At 39.6% G+C, this 22701-nt stretch overlaps 1 protein-coding gene and 1 long non-coding RNA gene across 5 annotated transcripts in view; one reads left to right on the forward strand and one right to left on the reverse strand.

The window, feature by feature from the left end:
* Positions 1-558: 558 nt before the first annotated feature.
* Positions 559-22701, reverse strand: part of COL9A1 (collagen type IX alpha 1 chain) — an 88068-nt gene continuing 65925 nt past the window's right edge. The window contains exons 34-38 of the mRNA XM_003986294.5: positions 18755-18901; positions 18477-18531; positions 16686-16874; positions 9899-9976; positions 559-1492 (exon numbers count right to left, since the gene is read on the reverse strand). Coding sequence (XP_003986343.1) covers positions 1308-1492; positions 9899-9976; positions 16686-16874; positions 18477-18531; positions 18755-18901 — 654 coding nt within the window. The 3' untranslated portion in view covers positions 559-1307. The remainder of the gene's footprint in view (positions 1493-9898; positions 9977-16685; positions 16875-18476; positions 18532-18754; positions 18902-22701) is intronic.
* LOC111560478 overlaps positions 4791-22701 on the forward strand; it is a 46958-nt gene continuing 29047 nt past the window's right edge. For all 4 annotated transcript variants that reach the window (XR_006597889.1, XR_006597891.1, XR_006597890.1 and 1 more), the window contains exons 1-3: positions 4791-5194; positions 6208-6310; positions 21828-21940. This is a non-coding gene — a long non-coding RNA (uncharacterized LOC111560478). The remainder of the gene's footprint in view (positions 5195-6207; positions 6311-21827; positions 21941-22701) is intronic.

The following is a 22701-nucleotide window of genomic DNA, read 5'->3' on the forward strand; positions in this document are numbered from 1 at the left end:
GCTAGTCAATGTGACCACGCAAATATAGTAATAAAGTGCTTGAGTGGTCAGGCAATACCTATCTTATTGATAAGAATTCGGTGCTTTAGCTGAGCTGTGATTATAAAATGTCTAAGAAAAGTGGTGGAACAGAAGTCATTTTTGCAGCAGTGAAGTTATGAATAGGAGGGAGCTAACAAACCATTGAAATGAAAGCAGTGGTTCCTAACCTAGAAACCAAGTGCTTAAGTGGTCTGTGAAGTCTCTGAAATAGTCTACAAACATATTTGCACATATGCACTCGTGTGTTTTTCTGGGATGATGGCCCCATAGCTTTCATTAGAATTTCAAAAAAGGTCCTTGAAGCTCTCCCCCATGCTACACACATACATACAAAGAACTGTGGCAGGGTAATGACCCCTCAGGAACAGGAAGGGCTTAATTCCTCTACAGAAACAAAGCACTAATATTATAAACATGCCTATAGAAATACCAGGAATTTAATATTTTTTCATTGTACCTAAATAAGTTCAGTGACTTCTTTTCATTGAACATGATTATAAGAAAACATGCAAGAGCTTAAGAAACCATATTTATTTTTTTGGTACAACCAGAGATGTTACCTCAAACCTTGAAAATAAATAATCTTATCAATAAAATTTACGAATGGCAGGATATTAAAATTCCTTCTTTGCTTTCACATAGAAGAGCTCAAAAATTAATGGGTTTGGGATACAGTACAGTTTAACAAAAATCCAGGCTGCCTACGAAAACCAGCAAGTGATGTACGGAAATTGTTGCATGGGGCAGAGCACATTCTTGCTGCTCCCAAGAGGACACATTGACGGGAATTTTAAGCACCAATTCTATTGACTGCAGTGAGGTTTCTTCAGAACTAGTCTGCTAATCCTCTGTATAGCTGAAATGATAATCTGAGAACAACATCTAAATGAAAAATGAAAATAACTACTACAACTGATGTAAACCAAACAGTTGTTTTTGTTTATTGGCACAGTGGCCCATGATAGATCACATATGTATAGCACACTAAAGTTCAAGATCCTAGGAATGGGATTATAAATTTATTTAAAGGGAGGGTTTTAGGTTTTCTGATTTTTTTTGTATCCGATGATTCTGCTGTCTCCTCTCCAAGAAAAAAGAAAGGATTTATTGAATAGCACCATTGTTTTAAATCTGTCAAATAAGACTTATGTAATAACTTTGAAGGTAATGCATTGTTGTCTTTTGCCTCAGCTTCGGTGGTGTTTCCCCTCCAAGCCCCTTTGCCAGGCATTGTTTACGCAGACAGCCACGCAGCACTAAGCTTTTCACTGATCAGGCCCTTTGCTAAATGCTCGTTGACCAGCCTGCATGGTGCAGGAGGCTGGCTCACAAAAACCAGGAGGCCCAGGAGGTCCTGGGGGGCCGGGTACACCAGGAATTCCTGCCACCCCAGGGGGGCCTCGCTCGCCATCCCGGCCATTCCTCCCATAGCTGGCAGGACCTGGTTCACCTGAAACACACAAATGATTGCACATGTAAACAGGAGAGCCCCAATGGCTGCAAACTAACAGATGGCACTGGACCCCCTCCCCTAGACAGCAGTGTGCACCTAGGAGCTTAATAAGTACTTTTGGAAATGATGAAGACATGATGTCATGTTAAAATTCTTTCACTGAACTTGGGTTTCTTAGAAATTAAAAGAGGAAGGAGACCTCAGCATCTCTAACCCACGTTTCCAAAGTTCAGTAGAGCTGAACTACCCAGTATGGTAGCATCTGGCCACATAGGTCTATTGAGTGCTGAAATGTGACTAAGTCAAATTGGGATGAACTGTAAGTGTAAAACACACCTGGACGCTTTGAAAACTCAGTGTAAAACTTTAATATGTTTAATTAATAATGTTGACTGTTATTACATGACATGATATATTTTGCAATGATAATATTTTGGACACAATTGGCTAAATAAACTGTATTATTAAAATTAATCTCACCTGATTCTTATGACTTTGTTAATGTGGCTACTAGCAGATTTAAAATTATGTACACAACTCTCATTGTGGCTCACATTATATTTTTCCAGTGGCATCATCCCTAATAAGTGATCAATCTCCAGACAGTGAGTAGAAGTATATAGGTCAGGGGTTAGAACAGGATTTAGAGGCAGAAAGATAGCCTTAAGTTCTTGCTCTGCCATTTGTGAATGGGGTGACATTAGCAAGTCACTAACCTCTTAGTTTCTTCATCTACAAGACGGGATGATGCTTCCTTAAAACTAAATTCCAATGCCTGAAAGCATCTGATACATAGGGGCTATTATTATGTTCATGAGGATATCACTGATTGATGTCTTTTAGAAGCATGTGCAGGGCACCTACAAAGTTCCCAGATGTTTTCCCATCAGGGGCTAACCCCTACATGAACTTTATCATGGCCTAAGTTCCTCAGGAGCATTTTTTCCCTTTGTCACATTCAAAGGTTGTTTGATCACCCCATGTGGCATGTTCTCTAAGGAATGGCACCCAATACAGAGGGGAGTTTCTGCTGAATGTATGTTTACCCACCCCATCACATCAGCAGTGCTCTCATACTCTTAGCACAAAGGTGGTGGTAAGAAATCTGCGTAAGACAAATTGTATACACCATGATGATATAGTTCTATAGAGCTCCTCTTACCTCAGCCATTCAGCCAAGATGGTGAGCATGTTCAATTACACATTTGCTTAGGTTAAGGCAGTTTCCTTCTTTCTCAGTGGGTTTAGTTCTCTTTTTCTATTTTAGTGGTCTTATTAATATATGTCTTGTATTGGTCTTATTATAGCGGTCTGGTCTTATTAAGTGTTCTTATTACATATATCTCACATACTTTTAGAAAGAAGGTAGATATCTTATTTTACATATAAGATCTCATTCTTCCTGTGATATTTACAATTAGATCTACACAAAACAAAATTATAGGACAACACTTTTTATTTTTTTTTTTTAGATTTTTTTATGTAATCTTTACAAACAATGTAGGGCCCGAACTTGCAACCCTGAAATCAATAGTCATACACTCAACCAACTGAGCCATCCAGGTGCCCCAGCACAAAACATTATTAAGAGAATAATTATCTTTGATTCTATCCATCTCCAGGCTGTAGATAAACAGAGATGTAAGTAATTTCCCTTAATTTATCCCATAAGCTTCCATTTGACTATATTCAGTTGTAATGAAGCAGATGATTACGTTTCCCTCTAAAGACAAGGCCCCTGAGAACATTTTTCTCTAATCAACAGCACCTATAAATACGGCTTTAGCAGGGCCTGTTCAGGTCTCATGACACAGGTGGCTGTTCAACATTGTTCTTTTAAGCTTTAAAAGGCCAGACAGACGTGCATAAAAAGGGTAATTCTCATACGCCTTATCATGGAGACATACCAGGTCGGCCTTAACAAAATCAAATCAAGATTAAGAGGAGAAAATGCCCAGAGGAGAGGTCACAAACCAAAAGACCACAGGAGGAGCAAAACAGGTGATACAGATCAGGTGGGCAAACATGGGATCGCCCAAAATCAGCCAACCCCTGTTTTTGTAAACAGTCCTGTTAGAACAGGGCCATAGTCATCTGTTTTGTGTTGCCTCTGGCTGCTCTTACACTACCAAGGGCAGAGCTGTAGGGCTGCCACAGAGACCACATGGCGCACAAATCCCAAAAATCTGGCCCTTTACAAAAGAAGTTTGCTGACCTTTAAGGTAGTAAAGAAATGGTCCTAGATTAAGAAACACCCTGGTGGGGCGCCTTGGTGGCTCAGTCCTTGGTTTCTGCTCGGTTCATGATCTCACGGTTCGTGGGTTCAAGCCCCGCATGGGCTCTGAGCTGTCAGTGTGGAGCCTGCTTGAGATTCTCTCTCTCTGCCCCTCCCACACACACACTCTCTCTCTCAAAATAAATAAACTAAAAAAACAAAAACAAAAAAACAACACCCTGCTGTCTTTAGGAGAAGACATAACACAAATGTAATGAAAACTGGTGACTGCTATTCCACATCAGTTTTAGGGAGGCAACAGGGAGAACTGCGGCCTGTTGTGAATGGCAGAACGGTGCCCCCCGCAGTTCGCTCCAGCCAACCGCTGCCCTAAGGGAAGGTGGGCCAGCAGAACCTCTGATCATTGTCAAGGGAAGCTAGAGGCTGAGTTTTTTAATAAACACCTCTCAGTTTCTAAATATTAGCAACTAATCCAAATTTTTAACATTTGTAGAGCCAGTCTCCTGCCTAAAATCTTAAATTTAAGGGGATTTATTCTCTACTATTCAACCATATTAGAAAGCAGAAGGAAAGCTTTTTTTAGATTTTCATATTATACTTCCCCATTTCTACACATCGCAGGAGAGGCTTTTTCACTTGCTGCATTTATTCCAGATTCCTGCTAATCCTTTGAAAAAGAGTTGATAAGGCCATCCTGTGTACCCTTGATTTATGTTATGTAAAGCACATCCAGTCCAATTCTCCCTTGGGCAAATACAGCAATTTACCCGTTGAGGCTTTGGATGTCATCTTCGTCATTCTGACCATCATCACCATCAACACTTACACAACGCTCCTGCTTTACCATGGCCCTGAACTGTGCTCGTTATTGATCCCATTTTCCTCTGTGTGAAGTGAGAGTTAAGAAGGCATGGGGCGCCTGGGTGGCTCAGTCGGACTTCGACTCAGGTCCGGTCATGATCTCACAGCTCGTGAGTTCAAGCCCCACTTAGGGCTTTGTGCTGACAGTCAGAGCCTGGAGCCTACATTCTGTGTCTCCCTCTCTCTCTGCCCCTCCCTCACACTCTGTCTCTCTGTCTCTTAAAAATAAACATTAAAAAAAAAATTTTTAAGGCTAAATAACTGTCCATCATCACACAGCTAGAGGGCGTCAGAACTAGAAGCAAGGGCCCTTAACCACTACTCAATCTAAGAGTATTTCCATACCTATTGAGCCGCTAATGCTGCGTGTGCGTGCATGCATAATAGTGCGCGTGCGCGCGCGCGTGCCTGCGTGTGTGGTTTGGGGTTTAATGAGCCTGAATTCACCGGGAAGTAAAAGCAGCACCACAACCAAGAGTTAGTATTGATTCTTCTGTAGCTCTAACTATCAAAAGAAACTAAAGATATTTTTTCTGAGGTTTTGTCCTGTAAAACTGGCCAGAGGAGAAAAAAAATCAGGCTTCACAAATCATCAGTTTCTGGTGAGTCCTGACGCTGGGTATTTACTCTCCAAGGTTCTTGGTGTTGTTTAGGAGCGTAATTTTGGGGTGATACAATGACACAGTCCAAATCATTCAAGAAGTCTAGCAGCTACATTAGCGAATATCTATAAACTACCCTTCAGCTCCTCAGAAAACAGATCTGAAGTGTTCTCATTCTGCTTTGTCTGCCTCATGGGTGTGTTAGCTGCACTAACTGGCTAATGATTACACAGTTTTCTGAAATTTCAAGGACCTATAAAAATGTTACTGCCAAACATTTCGTTATTTTTAAAAATGAATGTCATTCTCTGTGCGAACACTAGAGGGTAGTCATGTTACACTGATGGAGGCCAGTCCCTGCTGGAACATTCTGAAGGATCTACTGCAGGCTGCAAAGTGAAAGGGACTGTGTATAAAGGCCTTTAGGAAGGGGGGTGTGTGGGGGGAACCCTGCAAGTAATTTTCAGCATTAATTTGGTGACTTATCCACGGGTTATGTAAAATGTGTGTTCCAGGGACTTTCTTACATATCCACCTTACGCTGAGCTTGCATTTGTGGTGTTTGACAAAGCATATATGTTTAAGGAATTGGCATAAAACGGTTTGTTTGTAGAAGATCCCCATAGCCAGATAAAACAGCTGCAGTAATGGAAATAGGCTAAATGGCTACTGCTAAACAAGCCTAAACCGAGTGTGCCCTTGGTTTGGAGTTTTGGGTTTTTGTTTTTTTTTTTTTTTCCACTCAGTGTTCACAAGCAAAGCTCACCTATGTGCAGCTTTACATAAGAAACCTGAATAGCCCAGTTGCCTAGTGTGACCTAGTGTGCCTAGGTAGAAGCCAGCTCTACCCTCCTCTCCTCATCCAAAAAGGGAAAGCATCGCAGCTCACAAGCCACATTCCTGGTGGTCACATACATATGATTCCTTATTTAACTTGTTTCTTTCCCTCATGAGTTTGAATGCACAGAAGAGATCAGGACCTAATATTAACTATTTTCCCTTAAAACCCCCAGAGCGTCAAGGAATTGGTCCCAAGTGGGCAAGTTTGGTGGCAGCAGGCATAGAGAGTTACTCTTAATGAGACAACCCAATCAAGCAATACCACAAAGGCCTCTGGTAAGAAACTGAAGGTGGGCATGGGGGTTGGGGGCATCTAAAGTCCCAGGGATCTCTAATCACCGCTCTGTGAGAGAGACAGAAAAGAAATCAAGACACTATGTGGTTATGAAACATGGCGAAGTTATATGGCTAGCGTGGCAAAGGCAAGCTAATCCCATTACTAGGCAGCCAGTGCATCATTTTGTCCAGTACATGAACCTGGACATAGAAGGTATGAATATTTGCCTCTGTGACTTATTAGCTGACAGACCTTTGTCAGAGCAGGTGACCTCTGTAAGTCTGCATTTCCTCAAATAGAAACAGAAGAATAACACAATAATGACAGCTAAATTTGCAAAATGCTTGCCATATGCCAGGCGCTGTTGTAAGTGTTTCACGTGTAGTAACATGTACACAGATCCGCCTGAGTAACTCTATAAGGTAGATGTGGTTCTCAGCCTTGGGATACAGCAGAGAACTGAAGCGCTAAGAGGCAGAGTCGCTAAAAATAAGTGAAAGAGCAGTGCATACACCTGGGCAGTTTGGCTCCAGAGCCCACCCTTCTTAAATACCTGTTCTGCCTACCTCTGGCTGGGAGAAACAAACTGGATGATTTATAGATACTTTTTAAAGAACCGAGCACCACAGCCAACATGATAGCATGACGGTTACAATAATGACCTATGGTCCATATCAGGCAGTGTACCATTACAACCCCAAAGGGCCGTGTAATAATCAGTGCCAAACAGATACGGAGAGGAGAAAAGAACTAAAACTGTCCATAAAGCATAAAGGAATTCTGATTACTGATAGATAATTAATGTGTTAGTTGTATTTTTTCAAATATATCACATATGTTTGCACCAGGAAGAATGATCAAGTGAATGTTTTCCACTCAGGAGGATTTAAGTCCCCAATCCAACAATAGGGATAACCAAGAAGGTTGCAGGATATCCTGTTCCACAGGCTCTTTCTTTTAGGCTCCAGACAAGTCCCTGCACAGAGTCCTACTGGAAGTTCCTCCAGACCTCCACATACTAGTAATAGTCCTGTTACTATTATGTTTGTGAGAGACCAGAAACCACGTTCCTAATCACATTCCAGGCTCTGCCAGGGAAATTAAAGGTCCCAGCCTCTCAGCAGATAGTGAACAAGTGCAATAATTTACTGTGAACCAGTACTTTTCATTTATGATTTGGAGTCAAACTCACCCAAGGTCAGAAAACTAGTAAGTGACAGAGTCAAGATTTGAACCCAGGATGTCTGAATCGTGGAGCTCCAAACAGGAGCTCCTACTCAGAAGCTCCAAGTACTAGCTTTAGGGGAAAAATGACCCTAAAAGCTCTTGTTCAGGGACTAATGGATTCAAGAAATTGTTAGCTAAGTATATTCATAGTGTAGACAAGAGAGTGTGAGCTGACCTAAAAACCAAAGCAGCCAGCTGGTGCCTCAGTGACTGGGGCAAACATAAACCCTTCGTGCCTGTGTGCTAGAGCACTTGGAAAACTGCATGCTTTTGAAAGGTAGCCTCAGCTTTTAAAAAATAATCTGAAACCCAGATTTTTCACGAAATAATGTCATATATCCTCTTAATAGAAATGTAACAAAGGCATATACAAAGAAAGACCAGATTTCAGAATGGTACCAGGAAGGAAGGGGCAAGGACTGGCAAAAGGCAGAGGAAAGGGAAAAGGACAGGTTTAGGAGTCTTAAAATAGTGAGCCCACGGAATTTTTTTAACAAATTATATTTAAGTTTTAAACCCAAGAACAGCTATAACAAATTAATTTTTTTCACAAGGAGGACAAGATGAGGACCAGTCAGCGGTCAGTGCTGCCAGTGGTGAGCCTGTCCTGCCTTAACCAACCTGCCCACACACCAACGTCTGATGTACTAAAAAGCAAATCACAGAAGCCCCTTTCTGGTAGAGCAGTGGCCCCGGAGCACGTGTAAATCCTCGCAGTCAGATTCAGCAGCTCTGGGTGGGGTGCTGCATGGGGGCAGAAACGTGTCCCCCATGACAGCCTGGGACACTATACATACAGAGCTGGTTTTCCCTCAATCTTCCCATTTTAAACTTAAAACATGGCTTATCAACAGATTTTTTGAAAGTAAGAGTCACCAGAAATGATAATATATTTCTGATAAAGGAAAATCTTGCCAAGGGTGCAAGTTGCTGGTCCAAGAACCGTTATGTGGTTTGTCAACAAAATGGGAGAAGGAGAAACTGAGGCAATCCTGTAATATATAGATAATTAAGTACATTGTAATGATATTTTTATCAGCTCTAAACTACCTATTGCTGCCACTGATAAAGGAGGAAAGCACTCAGAAAATTCCATTTCCCTTTCCTCTTGTAAACATCCATCAATGAATACAGACTTTATCGCACACTAAAATCTTCTTCTCTTGGTCTCCTGTAGCTTCAACCAGATTTTCTTTCCTTTTCCAATCACGAAAATTTATCAATTTGTGAAAGCATCTTGACAGACTCATGAATCGCAGGGTTAGTAAAGCAGTGAGCTATCTCCAAATGTATTCATATTTTAAAAAAAATTTTTTTAATGAGAAAGCAATTCCCAGGAGCAACGAAATGGGTAATGAGAAAGCAGTGATGTTTTTGGCTGCAATTAGAGCCATGATTGAATATGGAAGCCTCTGTCAGAATTAGAAAATCAGCATTTCTTTTTCTAAATTTCTCTAAACCAAGTTTTCCAAATCCACCGAAGGAGTGTGGGCCACCCTTTTCTGCACAGCCTCTCACCCTGCCTCTCCTCAGCTCCAGGGTCCAGCGCTGGGGGCCTTCCTTAGCCACTGCCTCAGCAGCTATGAGTTTGCAGGGAGGCTCCAGGTCACTCATGCTCTCAAACCCAACTGACTTCCCCTGCTATGCTGCTTCTGTGGTTGGGCTTCTAAGTCATTTCCCAGTGGATGAGTGTGTGGCAGCCTGGACTGTGGGGACAGAGTAGCCAGTGTGCAAAGAGAGAACAGACGCCCAGTGAGAGAATCCAGGCTCTTCACACAGAGGTGACTTTGTTACCTCAGCCAGCACAGCTGTGATATGTGGCTTGTGCATGGCTCTTTGTGACTATAGGAGTTGGAATGTTCAGGTTTATTTTTTTTGGATGTGGATTTCTGGAGGGTCTGGATGTTTGAAACAGGAGCTTTTAAAAGAAAATTTCAGTTACTCCCTGTGCAACATGAATAGTTTGAAAACTTAAAAACTTTTTTGTTGCTCTTTTTGGTTAAAAAATAAACAAAACTATCAACTAGGCTAAAAATGGATAGGACCTCATTCATTCAGAATTTTCTAATAAGTGCACTGTGGCTGGACCTTGACACAATTTTTTAAAAAAAAACATCTGTTCAAGAAATTAGTATTTTAAGCCCTGACATATGTTTTCTCATGAGGAACACAGACAGGCATGATTTATAGATCATTTAACTCTTCATTAAAGTTGGTCTTGAAAAATCTGTGCTGGCCATTATTGAGAATTACATGATATGCTTAAGTAATCAAAGAGCAATTCTTTAAAATATTTTCCAATTCAGACTGCCCACTTGCTACCAATTCCTCAACCTCATGCTGCCATATAACACACTTACCTGGGAGACCCGTAGCTCCGGGCAAGCCCTTAGGACCTCTTCCTGGAGGGCCACGTTCCCCCCTTTCTCCCAAGTCACCTGCATTTCATTAGAGAAATGTTATGTTTCTGTATGTTTATAAAAAGAAAGTTCCATATTTTTCAACTTTAAGCAAACCCAAAATTGAGAGTTTTGTTGCCACAAAACTAGGTTGTAGTAAGTATGTAGCAAGGCAAAAATTGAGTCAATTAATTATATTAAGAGATCCAAGTGGGGGGAAAGCCAATGACCATATTCATAGATGCTGAAAAGACATAGGACAAAATAAAATATGCATTCCTGATACAACATTCAGTAAAATAAGAATCGATGGTTACTTCCCTGACCTGATAAAATATATCTGCCTCAACCTAAAAGCTAGCATCATGCTTACAGGGAAACACGAGAAGCAGTCCCACTACAGACAAAACATTATAGAGATGCGTACTTTATCATTTGCTTTGAGAGTCAAAAATATCCCTATTTTCAGGTGATATAAGTGTACATCTTAAATCCTTGAAAATCAACTCAAAATCTACTACAAACAATGAGAGAATTCAGTAAAATAGCAAAGCACAAAATTAATATATGAGAATTAGTAGTTTTTACATTTACAAACAACCAGAAATAAGAGGTAATGAAAAAAGATCCCATTTAAAACAGCAATTAAAGGGGCGCCTGGGTGGCGCAGTCGGTTAAGCGTCCGACTTCAGCCAGGTCACGATCTCGCGGTCCGCGAGTTCGAGCCCCGCGTCGGGCTCTGGGCTGATGGCTCAGAGCCTGGAGCCTGTTTCCGATTCTGTGTCTCCCTCTCTCTGCCCCTCCCCCGTTCACGCTCTGTCTCTCTCTGTCCCAAAAATAAATAAACGTTGAAAAAATTTAAAAAATAAAAAAAAAAAATAAAACAGCAATTAAATTAATAACTAGGAATACATTTAATCAGAAATATGCAAATCCAACAAAAAATTAACATCTCTAAAGGATACAAAAGGACTGACAACTGTTCTTAGGTGGAATGACATCATCACAAAAAGGTATGAGTTCTCCCTAAGCTGAAGTTTCATCATGATCTCAATGAAAAGATATTTTTAACCAGAAAAGAGGATTCTGAAGTTTGTACAGAAAAACACATAAGCCAGAGTAGCCACAAAACTCCAAAAAGAAAAGCAACATGAAGGGAATTAATCCTACCACATATTATGCCAATTAAAATGGTGTGGTACTGGTACTTGAATAGATAGACCAGTGAAACAGCCCCCAAACAGGCTCCAATACATATAAGAATTTGTTTTGTAATAAATGTGCCATCTTAAGGTGGGAAATAGTCAAACAAGTCAATAAGTGGTCTTGGAAAAAGTGGGTAGCCAACTGGAAAAAAAAAATAAAGTCGAATCTGTTCCTCACAACATGATCTAGGATAAGTTACAAATGGATCAAATATTTAAATGTAATTTAAGAACCAGAAGAAAATAAGGAGAATTATTTTATAACCTCAGATTTGAGTTGGCTTTACTGTCATGATTCAGAACATGAAGGGTTCCTAAAAACAATAAAAAAGGTCAACAACAATAAAAAATGATAATATATAAGCAAGGAAGTCATTAAAAGGAAAAAAATAGCTCTGAAATATATGGAAAATTATCTGACATCACTCTCACAACAAAATAAATGGAAATTAAAAATAACAAGAAAGCTACTTTGAACTATAAGGTCAGCAAAAATTCCAAAGTTTAATTAAACATATACTAGCAAGTCTGTGGAAAAATACATTATTACTTGTTGCTAATAAGACTGTGAATTGAGGCAGTTTCTTGGAATATCTATCAATATTACAAGTGGTAGTACCATTTTACCTAGCAATTCCACTTCTAGGAATTTATCTTAGAAGTACAGAGGTTATGTTGTATTTGTACAAAAACGAAATACACAGTGATAGTCACTGCAGCCTTGCTATCATGGTAGAAGATTAGAAACTAACTGTCCATGAAATGGTTAAATACACTATGGTACTTCCATAGAATGGCATACTATGCAGCTATGAAGAAGAATCAGGAAGCTCTTTGAAATGATCTCAAGACATAATTGTTCAATGAAAAAAATCAAGGTTCAGATCACTACCAAAGGATAATATGACTTGCCTCTAAAAAGATGTAGGGAAGTATATAATCATATATTGCACCTTATCACTGATAAGGATATGTAGGAAACTAATAAAAGGGATTACCCAATGGGAAGAATAAAGGAAACTAAGCAGATGGGAGACAGGGGTAGGAGAAAAACTCTTCACTAAATATCTTTTAATATATTTTTAAATTCTCAAACAATATAAATTTAGTGTCACCAAAAATAAATTAATGAATTTTCAAAATTTAAAGTGTGCTGTCACAAGTGCCTACATTTCATTTGTGATTATTATTTATAGGGAAAATGCTTTGGACTGCAACCAACCATGTGTATTTGCAAGACAGTTGATTGAATTTGGGGATTCAGCAGCCAGAAAACCAAGTTTCATTAATTATCCTGGCCCCTGCAGAGAAACCTAGAAACTTGGCCTCATTAACAAAGTGCCCTAATACCTTAGTCAACCGGTCCTAACTGACTTTTCCTGCTCCCCATAGAAGGCATTATTCTACTATATCACTGGTACAGTATTATATTATTATTCTACTACTCGCTCAGAAGAGGCAGTGGCATTTTGCAGTAAATTCTATATATAATCATTTTTCCAAACATTTGTGTCAGCTCAGCTTCATTCAATATTGTGTCCCATTTATAATAATTTAAAAAACAAAAGCATGCGTACCAAAATAGTAAAAAAAAATCTAATTATGAAGTGAATGTTTAGTCACCATACTTTGATTTTAGCTGTGAATGTCCTTGTATGAGTATTTTTATCATGAATCAACTGTATTTCAAAAACAATTTAAATTTATATAAATACCGTATAGGGATCTAGAGCTCAAGTTTAACTCACATTCACGTAAGCTCTTTTTTTATACTCATCATCAACACGGCCTTACTATATTAGGAAGATATGATAATTAGCATTTTAAAAACTAAGAACTTAAGCGCTCTTGTTAACTTAGCAATTTAAATGTCATATCACTCTAATTCTGGTGGCTTGCAGTGAGAAAAGAGCCAATAAATGTGCCACATTTTCTGAAGATGTGAGATGAAGATTATAAATTAAAATGTAACTTCCACACAGATAGTGAAAGTTAAACACATCCTAGAGCGAAGCCACATCAACTTTAAAATGTCGCTTGCAAGGACTAAGACTGCGGTCTTCATCCTGATGCTGCCTTGCGGTTATTGGTCATAGAAAAACAATTTTTAGAGATGGGCTCTGAGACAGAGCCACACTGTGAGCTGCTGCTACTCCACGGCAAACCGTGTTGCAGCCCGGCTCTGTTATCCCTGGGGTTAATCCACTTCTTCAAACCCCGATCATGTCTCCTTTCGAGATGTATGAAAACCGGCTCAGGGAACTAAAGGTCCACCTTTAATAGCTGGCCTACTCTGTGGAAAAATATATATAAAGAGCTTGTAAAATAAGCTTTACGTAAGGTAAGAAGGGAAACATGCACGGTAACAAGAAAAACAGCTCACTCTGAATAGAGCGGCTAACGTGGAAGAAATTCTCATTGCTCTAGAGCTGCTATTTATTTCATTTATTTGAAAGCCATAACTGATGCTCCAACTCCATGTGAACAGATTAATACTGAAAAAAGTGCTAGTCACAGTTACGACGTGTACTTTCTCAAGCCTTCATTTACATATTGACACATCTGTTTGACTCACACTAAAATATCTAAAAACATGTATATGGCCTTACTCCACAGGACTTAAAATTAATCCAAACCGGGAACATTTAAAAGTAGTATTGACAGCATGGAAGATTAATTAATACTAAGCAAAGTGAACATAACGCCAATTAGAAGTCTCCATGTTTCTGCTTGAGTATGTATAAAATGTACATGCAGAAGGGGCCTTGGTCTTAACATGTTAGTGTAGTATCGCATAAAACATGCCAATGAAAACCCAAAAAATATGAACATGATTTAAGATTTGAGTATGATTTCAGGCATATTTCTACAAGCTCCCACTGAAAATGTTTCACTGTGTTTTGCAGAGTACTTTTTTAGGGAAAAATGCTTTTATTAAAGGCTTAGCCTGAACTGCTAAAAGCTTTAGTAAAATTTATTTGTTCATTATTTATGTAGTAATATCCTTGGAAAAAGACTCTCAAAGTAATATGGCAGAGCAAGTCTCACTGTTCTTTATTAGTCATGGAAAGAAGGCAGCAGGTGACACTGAAATACATCTCTTCTCTAATTAGCTGAACATTTAAATTTCAAATGGCGAAGTATTTGTTCTCAGGGAAAAACTGATCTGTAACCTTTGGCCAGTGGAACACTATATGTTTTTAATGAAATATTAGTGTTATACTGGATGTGATAGGACAAGAAAGGTCAAGTCCGGTTACCTGGAATCATACATTTCCAAATTCATGATAGCACTGCTGGATAAAATCTGAGGATAGTACTCCTTTCTTCCCATACCCCAAATTTCAAGAAAACTGACAGAAGATGCTGCTTTAAAGGAACCCAGGAATACAGGGATGGAAGGAGGGTGGGGAGAGAAAGTCCTTTAGAAAAAAAAAAAAGACTGTATCACTTCTAGAGTATAAACTATGTTGTAAATACTGAAGAAAAATTAGGGGGAAGTCCTTTATATGATCAAACTACGCTTAATGAATAAACTTAATGCTAGAGACATTTTCCAGGTTCCAAATATAGAAATATATTTTTCTTCCCTTCAAAATAAAGTTTATCTGCTAGAGCCAACTCAGCCCAACCCAGCCATAATTCAGTGCTGCTAAGACCTTCCCAGAGAGCTTCCTGAACGTTTCACCTTTGTTTCCTGTGGCTCCCAGCCCTCGCTGTACATTAAAATCACATGGGGAATATTTTTAAATCCTGCGGCTCAAACCTATTAAATCAGAATCTCTGAGAATGGGACCCAGCTGTGGGCAGTTTTTAAAGCTCCTCAGGTAATTCCGCTGTGCACCCCGGGCTGAGAAACACAACTTCAGGCAGACTCTACTAGCATAGTAAGTAAACAGACATTCTTATTTCTTAGAAAATAAGATGGAACTTGAGGGGAGTTCTCTTACTAATTCAAAATTAAGTTCTACCCCACATACACAGACTTCCTTTTGGCCAAAGAGAATAGGACTGTGATTTCTACAGCCCCTACAAGGTGTTTCCAGTAGGAAAATGGGTGACTGCACTACACCAGTGCATGTAGCAGCACAGGAATGAATCATCTGGAGGCTTGTTAGAACGCAGGCTGCTGGACCCCACCTCCAGAGTCTCTGATTGGATCAGTGGGGTTGGGGTGGGCTAGAGAGCTTGTATTGCAAAGGGGGTCCCTGGTGGTGCTGATGCTTCAGGGAGCACTCTTGCAGAACCACTGCTCTAAAGGAAACTTACAGGAAAGGCTGAGGAGTCATCTGTGGGCTCTGGTGCAGCTGAACCAACTAAGTCAACAATCCACCGGAGGCAGCAGAGTTCCTTGGAAATTATTAACAGAGTGAATGTGGCCTACCCACAGAGTACCCACTCATGAGCTCCTCAACCAATAGCTAAAAGCAGGACAAAGATGAATGACTATGTGATTCTTTCAAAGAAAATATTCAGTTCTCTTTAAGAAGAGCTCCGAGCTCTCTCCATATTTCATTTTGTCCAGCCCCTTGAAAGCTTGGAAATTGTGCCAGCCTTACAAGAGGTTCCAATTAGGGCTCATTTTTTCACATACAGCAGTGCACATGCCAAAAAAAAAATCAAATATAATTAACAAAATTGTTCCAGCTGAAAGTGTAGTTAGCCAAATGCATCAGCAATTCATTTATAGATCCAAAAAGGCAGCTTGCTTGCCCTCTGACCATTCACACCATAATATTTATCCCTAATTGGAACACCACCGTTGAAAGAAAAACAAGTCTGTCTCTGATTTCTGATGCCATGCCTTTCTGAAGCTTCCGAGAGAACCGTCGGTCACTCACCATAAGACAGAAATTCCTGATTTTATTCAGCTCTCTCTGTAAATTATCCAGGGCACACACCCACGCAAGCTGACATACTTACCTCAACCAGCAAACACCATCTGAGGCAACCAGTCCTTCTGCAGGTCCTGCTGAATACCTAACACACTTTCACAATCCTATATTTCTGCAAAATACTGATTTTAAAGGCTTAACTTGCTTTTAAATAGAAGGGGGAAGAAACAAACTTGTTCACCTTCCCTTAAATGTTAAAGAAGGGGAAAAAGTTAGATTATACCTCAGAGCTGGAAAAAATCCATCAGAACTAAATATCCAGTGTCACTTTTTAAAAGAAGAGGGAGGGAGCTTCAGTTCATGATGTAATTTGTCTTATGTCCAAACAAATTTCGTTAGTTTAAGTAACGGATACAAACATTCTAAGGCTGGTTGCCATCTCAGAAGAACTCTACAAGGATTTTAGAGTCTCAAAACAAAAATTAAAAAAGCTGGTTGATCCTTTACAAGATCCTGTAAAATTTATTTTGGACTATGACTGAAGTACTAAAAATCAAGGGACCTTAATTATAGTTTTTGGTCTACCGTTGTCATACAGCAAGGTCAAGAGGATGTCATATAATAGTTTTCTGATCTTGGAAAGATGTGTGAATACATCTGAAAAAGGACAGTGTATGTTCTTTTGTTCCACCTGGGCAAATGACTTACCTTTAGGCCCCCTCAAACCAAGAGCACCAGGGGGGCCTTTAATGCCTGGGAGGCCACGAAGTCCCATCTGGCCTGGGAAACCATTCTCTCCAGGAGGTCCTGGGGGACCAGGGGGTCCAGGCCTCCCAGGGAGGCCAGAGGCTCCTGAGTCCGGTCGCTTGAGACTAGCAGCCATCTCAGCAAGATGCTCTAAAAGATAATAAACAAAACAGCCCATAGAAGTCAGAAGCATGAAAGTGACTCAAATGATAAAAGGGGTATTTCAAGTGTCTTTTTTTCTAAATGTGTCCCCAGAGCTTCAAAATTGGTGGCGAGAAGTGAATAAAGTTGGATCATTTTTGCATGGACTTTCTGCCAAGAGGCTTCACTGGTGCTGTTTTATTCAGCTCTCCCTGGATATATTTGGTCTTGCTGTTTTGAGACAGGGGAGGAGGGGGGTGAGAAAAAAAAAAACACAGCAAGTCTTTCTGATGGGTATTGTGCTAGAAGGAAGAGTATGTCACCTGAGTCCTGGCTGGTTATCTGAAAAGCCAGGATGGGAAGAAAATGAGTTTCTTAACATAGGTAGAAGTGGATATCCAGAAGCTTTTGAAAAGCCAAGGACATTGTCCAGAATTAGCATTGAGACAGTAGTTGAGACCTAGCCCCACAGTTTTAGTTTGAAGATACTGAGTAAGCTAAAATATCCTGAGCATTCACAACTTCTTATAGATTCCCCTCTCAAAAGTTTTTTCATGCTTGGAATAGACAACAGACACTAAAAATAGCTTGCTTCCTGGGAATGTTCATAGTCTGTCTTAAAAATTAATAACTGTGTGGGCTTTTTCAGGAACCATTAAATAGATTAAGAATCATCCACTAAAATGATGAAGAATAAGAAATCTTTCCTATGAAAATACTCTATGGGAAATATGCCAGTATAATTTTTTTTTAAGGTGTGAAGGAGATTATGATTTGGAAACAAATTCCTAACCAACATTTTAAAATTGTTTAAATGTGAACAGTCTAGTTTGCCTTATGTAAAACTTAACATAAAATTATAATTTTCTTGAGATATAACATATAAAATTGAAATATTCTTTGAAGATTAAGTGTCTGCAATGAAGAGACTTATATTGGTTTTCAAATATAGAGTGACAATTTCATTCTGGGAAAGCTCTACAAGTCTACCAGACAAATTAGGCTATCTCATGAGCATACAACAGAAGAGTATCGCGACAGAATTGGTTCCAACCAGAATAAGTTAATTATTTGTTAGAAGGCCTCCATGTTATAGGATCTCCCAAGTTTCTTTGTCCCCAGTTTCCTTTGCTATGTGACTTTAGAACTAGACCATTTCTGAAAGAGCTATGACAGACAACTGCTGTAGCCATAGATGAATTTAGACAAAGGTTAGCAAAGTAAAAATATATCACCATTTTAGTAAAATACTAGTTATTAACTTTCTACCTATGTTATACATGAGTAGAGATAATGTCCTTATGCTTCTTATGGGCATGAAGACTGTCAATTATTTCACATATAAGCTACACAAAGAGCCAAGGTCAGTGCCTTATACACTAAGTAGTAGGATGTTAAGGAGGGGGAAGGATACCTGAGAATTTGTGTTCCAAAGGGGGAAAAAAAGTGTGTGTGTGTGTGTGTGTGTGTGTGTGTGTGTGTGTGTGTAACCTTTTTTTTTTCAGGCTATAAGGTTTTGTGTGGCAACAAACTGGATAAAACAATATTAACATTATTCAAGATCTCCCACCTTTAAAGCAAACAAAAGTCAAGACATTATGATTTATTTACCTTGCATGACTCTCATGCAAACCTGCTTTATGTGCTGATCTGTTGGTGCTCTACCCTGGGACAGAAAAAAAAGACGGTTTGTAAACAGAACCATAAAGAAGACATTGTTAAATGGTAACCTGACAGACCTGGCAAGTGACCAGGTGGCTGGATTTACAAGAGAACCCACCCACACTGCTGAGGAGCTCGAGTCTGGGCCAGCCTGGCTCCCCACCCCCCTTCTGGTGCTGTGAGACTAAGTCTCCAACGGGAAACCCTGGGGACTGTCTGCCACTCACTGGAGGGCCCTGGATGCCAGGCAGGCCGGTGGCACCCTGCTCTCCCTGCACGCCTCGCGGTCCAGGTGGTCCTCGTGGTCCTTCCACTCCAGGAAGCCCCCGACTGCCTTCAGGCCCCCTCAAGCCAGGGTCCCCAGGGTTACCCACCTAGAACACAATGGCACGTTAAAAAACCAGGGTTATCCACAAGTAATGTTCTGCTTCGTGTTAATACAAGACTTACATGAAATTTGGGGTTTGCTTACATTTTATCTCCCAAGAGGTATTTGCTCAGAGGTTACAAATATGCTGCTCTGAGAATTCCAGTCTCTAAGAATTCCAGTCAAGTAAAGCTTTTCAAAATCTTTCTTTTTGGTAGAGTTACTATTTCAAAATACTCATTGAAATAATATATTTAAAACCACATTTTTTTATACTTTAAGCCACTTCCTAAGAACAAGTTAGTTTTTAACAAGACTTATTCAATTTTTGGTCACAAAAAGGCCACTGACTTCCTACAAGACAGGTTACTTTGTATGTCACCAATACAGAAAGCATAAAATAAAGATATTTCCAAGAACGTAAATTATTTAGCTTTATAACATTCTGGAGAATTTAAAGAAGCCAAATGTATCCAGGAATTCTAAAATACTAACATTAACTAAATACATTTAAAATGCTGCACCTAACACGAATACATTTAAAATGCTGGAACAAAAAAAAAATGAGTCCATAATTTATTGAAGTATTGAGGAAGCTAAAAATCTAAATACTAAAGAAGTTGAAAAATAAACTATTTGCTTAGCACAAAAGCATATAACAGGTTTTTTTTTTCTGAAAGCAGACCACTAAAAGCATTTTTTAAAGTTCCCATCTACAATAACTGCTTTAAAAGAGACTAAATTAATTCACTTTCTGTTAAGTTCCCTGTGGTAGAGTTTATGGCATAGTAGTTAGTTACAATGTGCCATTGTTTACAGAATAAGAATGAGAAGATAAAAGGACAGGAGGCATTAAGGAATGCTAGTGCTCACTATAAAGTTCATAAAGCAACTTAACCCTGCTTCCTTTTCATATGCAACATTCACCTAGAAAGAGCCAACTTTTTTAAACCTTCAAATGTTGTAAGGAAGGGAGAAGGTGGTGAGGCAGGGCTTTCACTGGACACATCTGAATACAGCTCAGCAAGTGTGCCTTTTCCAATCTTTCTTTATGAAAAAATGATACTCATCTAAGTCAACCTGTCAGAATTGCTTCTATGATGAAATTATGGCTTAAAGACTTCCTGAAAGACGGTGTCAGCAGAGAGAACTAAGGATGTGCTGTGGAGGGTTGGGAATTGTCAAATGACTACAGTGAAAAATTTTAACAGCTTCTAAAACTGCCCAGAGGAGAAGCCAAAGTGAGTCTGGAAGTGCACTAAAGAACTGGCAGGGAACAAAGGAAACCAACTCAGAGTCCATCATCTTGTTGACAATGTCCGAAATACTTCTGGAACAAGAGACAGGACATTTTGATGAAGAGATCAAGGGCCAACATGGCTAAGGCATCACAAGGGTCCTGGGTCTTTGGAAAGAATCCTTCAATTGAATAGTGGTATGCCAAAGTAGAAACTGGTGTACAGACTTCACCTACTTACCAGGTTGTCTATGCTGCCATCACTGAGGAAGGTGAAGTGTGTCTGCTCATAATTATTTCCCTATTCTGGGACAACACACTTCAGCTGCATCAGTATTACATGGGTGGTGTCAGACAAGAGGGGTAGGAAGGGAGGTGATAAATCAAGAGTTAACTCCCAAATTTAAATGAGACTCATTTTGATCACTGCATTGTTCACTCACTTTTTCCTTTTATAACCAGAATTCTTACCATTGAACATTACTGATTATTTCTAGAGAGGGAAGTAGGATTTCTGTTTTTTTTTATTAACTTGTTTTATTTTTTATTTTTTAAAATTTACATCCAAATTAGTTAGCATATAGTGAAACAATGATTTCAGGAGTAGATTCCTTAGTGCCCCTTACCCATTTAGCCCATCCCCCCTCCCACAACCCCTCCAGTAACCCTCAGTTTGTTCTCTATATTTATGAGTCTCTTCTGTTTTGTCCCCCTCCATGTTTTCATGTTATTTTTGTTTCCCTTCCCTTATGTTCATCTGTTTTGTCTCTTAAAGTCCTCATATGAGTGAAGTCATATGAGTTTTGTCTTTCTCTGACTAATTTCACTTAGCATAATACCCTCCAGTTCCATTCACGTAGTTGCAAATGGCAAGATTTCATTCTTTTTGATTGCAGAGTAATACTCCATTATATATAAAAGCTTTTACCACATCTTCTTTATCCATTCATCCATCAATGGACATTTGGGCTGTTTCCATACTTTGGCTATTGTTGATGGTGCTGCTATAAACACGGGGGTGCATGTGTCCCTTCGAAACAGCACACCTGTATCCCGTGGATAAATGCCTAGTAGTGCAATTGCTGGGTCGTAGGGTAGTTCTATTTTTAGTTTTTTTGAGAAACCTCCATACTGTTTTCCAGAGTGGCTGCACCAGCTTGCATTCCCATGAAGTAGGATTTCTATTACGAAGTCCTACCAAGGTTTACTCTATGTTTTTGTCAAGCGTAAGATATTTCTGTCAAAGATTCTTAGGCATCAAGATGTTACTTGAAGCTTGAGACTATCAATGGTGTTTAGAGGCAGTATGTAAACAGGTGACCTAATACTTTTTAATTCACGTGTATGTAAAGAGCCCAGAGCTGGCACTGTAACCAAGTCTGGGAGGGAGGGTCCTCTGGGGGAAAGTCTGGCTCAGGATGGGGCTAACTGCTTAGGCAGGAGGTAGGTGTTCTAAGGAAAGAGGAAGAGTGTTTCAGGCTAGGAGAACAGCACAAGGCATTACACAGCATGCCAAGCAAAAAGCACTGCAAACAGATGAACTTCCAGAGAGGTAGAGGTGAGGTTGGCAAGGCAGAGTCCACTTCATCCAAGACTTGTATATTTTGCTCAATGTCTGATTTTATTCTACCAAATGTTGTTCCTGAAGGGTTTATGCAGAGGAGGGATTAATAGTGGGCTTTATATTTTTATCTAGATGACACTGGCTGCTATGAGGATAATGTGTTGTACGGGACAGAGAACAGTGGAGATTCCAGAAACAGGAGGGACAAAAAGATAAACCAGAAGCTGGTGGTGGCGGCATTTGAGGTTAGAGTCTGAGCTTCATCTTTTCTCCTTATACTCTTTTAAATTTCTTTGTATTAGATGTGCATTCCTTTCAAACTAGCAAATCACCCCAGGTTTGCTGGTTTCTGTAACTGGTTCTACTAGTCTTGTTGTAATAATTGGTTCTATTATTGGTTCTATAATTCTGAATACATATAATCTCTAAGGACATCAGTTTAGTTTCTGTAAAATGATGAAGGAGATGATCATTTTCTAGCTTTAATAATTGTCTGTTATATTTTCTTATGCATTATGACTTTGTTACTTCCCCAACTAGAACACACAGGAGATTGATAAAATTACTGAAATATTTGAAATGGTAAGACTGCCAATGAAATTTATTTATACTCTTGTCACCACAAAGGACAAGTCAGTCCTTTTAAAATGACCCATTTGGGGCGCCTGGGTGGCTCAGTCGGTTGAACGTCCGACTTCGGCTCAGGTCATGATCTCGTGGTTCACGGGTTAGAGACCCACATCGGGTTCTGTGCTGACAGCTCAGAGCCTGGAGCCTGCTTCAGATTCTGTGTCTCCCTGTCTCTCTGCCCCTCCACTGCTCATGCTCTGTCTCTCCTCTCTCTCTCTTTCAAAAGTAAATAAACATGAAAAAAATGACCCATTTGTGAAAGAAATTACCATGTATTCTCATTGAGCCACTTATGAAAAAAACTTCCTTCAGAGTAGTTAGTTCAAAAGGTAGATCCATTTACATTGTTGTGAGGTATTTTTTTTTTCCTTTGGAT

Source organism: Felis catus, chromosome B2 (genome assembly GCF_018350175.1).
Source record: "Felis catus isolate Fca126 chromosome B2, F.catus_Fca126_mat1.0, whole genome shotgun sequence".
Taxonomy (NCBI): Eukaryota; Metazoa; Chordata; class Mammalia; order Carnivora; family Felidae; genus Felis; species Felis catus.